General features: G+C 43.9%; 1 protein-coding gene across 1 annotated transcript in view; it reads left to right on the forward strand.

Annotated features, from left to right (window-relative positions):
* LOC124138675 (zinc finger protein 236-like) overlaps nt 1–4668 on the forward strand; it is a 29865-nt gene extending 25197 nt beyond the window's left edge. The window contains exon 3 of the mRNA XM_048395839.1: nt 1–4668. This exon is cut by the window's left edge and continues 16 nt beyond it. Within this exon, the coding sequence (XP_048251796.1) occupies nt 1–2967 (2967 nt within the window). The 3' untranslated portion in view covers nt 2968–4668.
* Nucleotides 4669–5096: the final 428 nt, after the last annotated feature.

The following is a 5096-nucleotide window of genomic DNA, read 5'->3' on the forward strand; positions in this document are numbered from 1 at the left end:
TCCCAGCTGACGCCCAAAATGGAGACTTTCATAAAGAAAGAAACGGAAGACGAAGCCGGGTCATCCATCTCCTTCTACAAACAACGTATCTCTTGTCAGTTGTGTGGAAAAGAGTTTTCCCAGCTGGAGAAGCTGTCCTATCACATCTACAACAACTGTAAGGATGAACCGGAGGGCGACCTTCAGATTGACGAGTCGCCCAGACCTGACCGCTCACAACCGAGCATGGAATCCCCGGAAAAGGACGAGGCAGGTGAAGAGGATGATCCATCTCGGTCCCATGCATGTGATATATGTGGAAAACATTTCCCCAAACTGCAGAATTTACAGGTCCATGTGAGATCCCATACTGGTGAAAAGCCGTATAAATGTCAGTGGTGTGACAAGACCTTTTCCAGCTATGGCAACATGAAGGCTCACAGTCGCGTCCACACAGGGGTACGCCCTCATCAGTGTTCTCAGTGTGGCAAGGAATTTGGCACTGCCCAAAATCTACAAGTACATATTCGAACCCATACAGGTGAAAAACCCTATAAATGTGCGGAGTGCGGGAAGGGGTTTGCCGGTCAGGGAAACCTTAAGGTCCACCAACGCACCCACACTGGGGAAAAGCCGTATAAATGCCAAATGTGTGGGAAGGATTTTAGGAACTTGCAATCTCTTCATATTCATGTCCGTTCTCACACTGGAGAGAAGCCGTTTGAATGTTCATTTTGTCACAAAGCGTTCACAAGTCAAGGCAACATGCAGGCACACATGCGCATCCACACTGGAGAACGTCCTTTCAGCTGTGGCGAGTGCGACAAGAACTTCTCCAACATGCAGGCTCTGAAGATCCACATCCGCACCCACACTGGCGAGAAGCCCCATGTCTGCCATGTCTGCGGTAAAGACTTTGCGAGTGTTGGAAATTATCAAGTCCACATGAGGACGCATACCGGGGTGAGGCCATACTCCTGTCGAATGTGTGGCAAGGACTTCACCACTATGTCCAACATGCAGACCCATATGGTGAGAACACATGCTACAGAGCTCTATGCTGAGAATGCGCTACTATGGAGTCGGATGCAGGAACTTTCTAGGCAGTACATGCAGATGACGGCCATGCCAGGGGTGAGTGGAGATCAGGCCACCCCGACAGGGCCTCCTCCCTTGAACATGGCCTTTCCGATGGATCTGTCTCCAGGATTTGAACAATTAATTGCAGCCAATCAGAAGCTGTTCTCAGCATCTGCTGCTGCGATGAGTCTAAATGAATCTGATCTTGCCGAACAGGAACAATCTGAAAATGAAAACACAAATTCCACGAAAGATCCATTGACAAGTAATACTGGTTCCTCAGCAGGTAGTCCTAATGGTGAGGGCCCTGACTCTCCTGCGGGTACAGGGTCAGATAACAGTACCAGTAACCCGGGGACAAGTACAAATCCAAAGGACACAGCCCCTGAAGAACCCGCATATTCTTCAGCTTCAGTTGAAGCAAATCCTATTCAAACTGACAACAGTGTTACCGAGGGATCACCATCCCCAAGTCTTAACACAGCACCAATGGAAGTAAATCCAGCAAGCAGTGAATCACAACCTTCAAACAGTGATTTCAGACCAGCAAGCAGTGAATCACGACCTTCAAACAGTGATTTCAGACCAGCAAGCAGTGAATCTCTACCTTCAAACAGTGATTTCAGACCAGCAAGCAGTGAATCTCGACCTTCAAACAGTGATTTCAGACCAGCAAGCAGTGAATCACGACCTCCAGCCAGCGATTTCAGACCAGCAAGCAGTGAATCACGACCTTCAAACAGCGATTTCAGACCAGCAAGCAGTGAATCACGACCTTCAAACAGCGATTTCAGACCAGAAAGCAGTGAATCACGACCTTCAAACAGTGATTTCAGACCAGCAAGCAGTGAATCTCGACCTTCAAACAGTGATTTCAGACCAGAAAGCAGTGAATCACGACCTTCAAACAGTGATTTCAGACCAGCAAGCAGTGAATCACGACCTTCAAACAGCGAATTCAGACCAGCAAGCAGTGAATCACGACCTCCAGTCAGCAATTTCAGACCAGCAACCTTAGAATCCAGAGCTGCAGCCAATGAATCAAGAGCTGCAGCTAGTGCATCTAGACCAGTTGCCAACAATCCTGACATGACAATCTCTGGTCTGAGACTCATCAACTCTTCCTTAGCATCTTCCAGTCCAAGCCATGGGCCCCCAAACCCAAGCACCAGCACCCGTGACTTGGATAAGCCCACGTCTAATCACAACCTTATGGCCACTCATTCTAGTCACTTACTCAACCACAACAACTCTAACCCCACCCCAGGGGCAACTGGAGGGAATTATCTACTAAATCCAACACACAACCATTTCACTAGTCTCTCAATGAACATGAGGAGTGCCATTGACGCCTCAAGGACTGATCAGGTCCTGGCACACGACTCAACCAATCTAGGATTCGACCCTCAAATGCACGACCTCCTTGCGATGAACAGGAGCATGCAGTTGGGCTACCACTTCCCCCAAATGAACGCTCCCCTAGTACCAAATGATTATGCTATGAACATGTTCAAGAGACCAAGTATGTTTCAAGCCAAGCAAACGGGTAGTCTCAGTTCTACGGATAATATCATGAACATGTTTGGTTTCATGAACAACCCAACCTATCCATCTTCATCTGAACATATAACAGGCCAACTGCCGAACATGTTCACACAGTCCTCCATACACGGCCACAGCGCCGCAGCCGAGACCAGCTCAGGGAATCTGTTTCCGATGCCACCAAATCTGAAGTCGGACATATCCTCGGCAGATCTGAACAGTGTTGTTCAGACCGCGCTGAACATGTTCTCATGTGACAATGGACCAGATTCGGAGTATTCCGATGTGTTCAGCAAGAAGCCTGATCCAGGGGGGGACTGTTCCTTCACAGGGTCAGGTGGTCCAGTCTTTCCTACTAATATGTAATGCTGAGTCATCATTTAAGGGCATTAAAAACAATTTTCACCAGAATATAATTTTTTAAAATAGCCATGATGACTAGGTGAACAGGCTGTTTGGTTTTTTTTGTAACAAAAAAAAAGTGATTCAAAGTCAACATAAACAACCATGTTATGATAGTTGAGACAAGGAAAGAACTTTTCCATTCAATGCAGACAATATACTGACATTCAAAGAAGTGATTTTAATACCTGACAATACCGAAATTAATGCTTATCTTTTGTGCACAAGGATTTATCTAGTATTCCATACTGAGTACACCTACAGACAAATTGAGATCGTTTCATTAATGTGTTCAAAATTGGTATTTTTAAAAAGATCTTATTTTTCTAAATTTCAGGGGTATTTTCACATTGTTTTCTAATATTGCATTCAATGCAGTAATGTTAAGTTAAGCATTAAAGCCTTTGGCTTAAAAGAACTCTTTCACATTATATCAGAGAATAGCACTGGTGCCAAATGATATGTGTTTCTTGTTATGTCTGTATCATTTTATATCCATTCATGACCCAGTGATACAAAACATTGTATTGTGGCACCACAGAACCTTAAATTTCTTATTAAAATAACGAAATTGTATGCCGTTTTTCTACCCAAAATTCCCTCTCTCTATTCATATATAAATCCAAAGTTCAGATTGAAATAATGAAAGTATATGCCTTTTTACAACCAAACAACCCTATCCCAATATACCACTCAACTTTTGACAGGGATTATCAGATATGTCATTCTACTTAAGTATACACTTGACATTATGAGAATCAGTTTGGTGTAGCGTCGAAAAATATCCCTATCAGTGGTGGAGTAATATATATACATCCAAGTTATGATTTCGGTGATGAAATTGTATGCCATGTTGCTATCAAACGATGTTTATGTGTATGGAGTATGTGTTTGATAGCAAAAAGTTTGTTAGTTAAAGATGACTCGTTGCAGAGCAAGCCAGAGTTGGGACGACCTCATTCATGGGCCGCAATGTTGAAAGGCTGATTATAGAGTTATCTTGATACGACCCCCTGTGGCGGTGTCGTCAGATCTTCATGCAAAGAGGTGTGATATCGGAGTAAAAGATCTGATGTTCATGAGATTGGAGCCGGGAATGATGGTAGTTAAATGTGGGGAGGGTTAAGCAGTGTAGCGAGGAAATATAACAGACCCTTTCATTTGATATGTTAAAGACAAAGAAATACTTTTCTTTCAAATAACAGGATTAGGATTGGATGGGTCCGGTTGAGATGGGAGGGTCAAGGGGAGGTGGGATGGTCAAAGTTAGGTGGGATAGGTCCGGGTGAGGTGTTGGAGGTCAAGGTTAGGTGGGTTAGATCAAGGTGAGGTGTTGGAGGTCAAGGTTAGGTGGGTTAGATCAAGGTTAGGTGGGAGAGGTCAAGGTTAGGTGGGAGGTCAAGGTGATGTGGAAAAGGTCAGGGTGAGGTGGTAGGTCAAGGTGATTGGGAGAGGTCAAGGTGAGGTGAGGGAGGTCAGGGTGAGGTTGGACAGGTCAAGGTGAGATTTTAGGTAAAGGTGAGGGTCAGATTGGGGTGGGGGGGGGGATTAGGTGCCAATTTATTTTATATGTGTTGGTTAGAATGTGCCCTAGAGTGAGTCTGTAGTTGTGTTTCTCAATACCTCAATGTGTGTATGTTGAAATGGAATAAATAGGGAAAAGATGAAGTGACTTGATTTTGATTTGGGACATGTTTTATGGAAATCCATCCATAGTTGTGAAGATACTTTATGAAAGTCTTCAGCGAAGATTTATCTTGCAGATTCATATTTCTTTGGCGTAACATGTGATTTCACATAAATAAACCAGTTTTTTTTCAAATTTAGGTTGTACAAGCGTAAATATATTGTTAGCTCACCTGACCTGTAGGTTTAAGTGAGTCTATGTCGAAGACTATTGTCTGTCATTTGTTCTTCTTTTATCCACATATCTGTAGTTTTGTTTGTTTGTTTGTTTGTTCTTTAACGCTGCACTCAGCAATATAACAGCTATATGATGGCGGTCTGTAAATTATCGAATCTGGACCAGACAATCCAGTGATTGATATCATGAGCATCTATTCACGCAATTGGGATACGATGACATGCATCAA

Source organism: Haliotis rufescens, unplaced genomic scaffold, assembly GCF_023055435.1.
Source record: "Haliotis rufescens isolate VD_foot unplaced genomic scaffold, xgHalRufe1.0.p SCAF_15, whole genome shotgun sequence".
Lineage (NCBI taxonomy): Eukaryota > Metazoa > Mollusca > Gastropoda > Lepetellida > Haliotidae > Haliotis > Haliotis rufescens.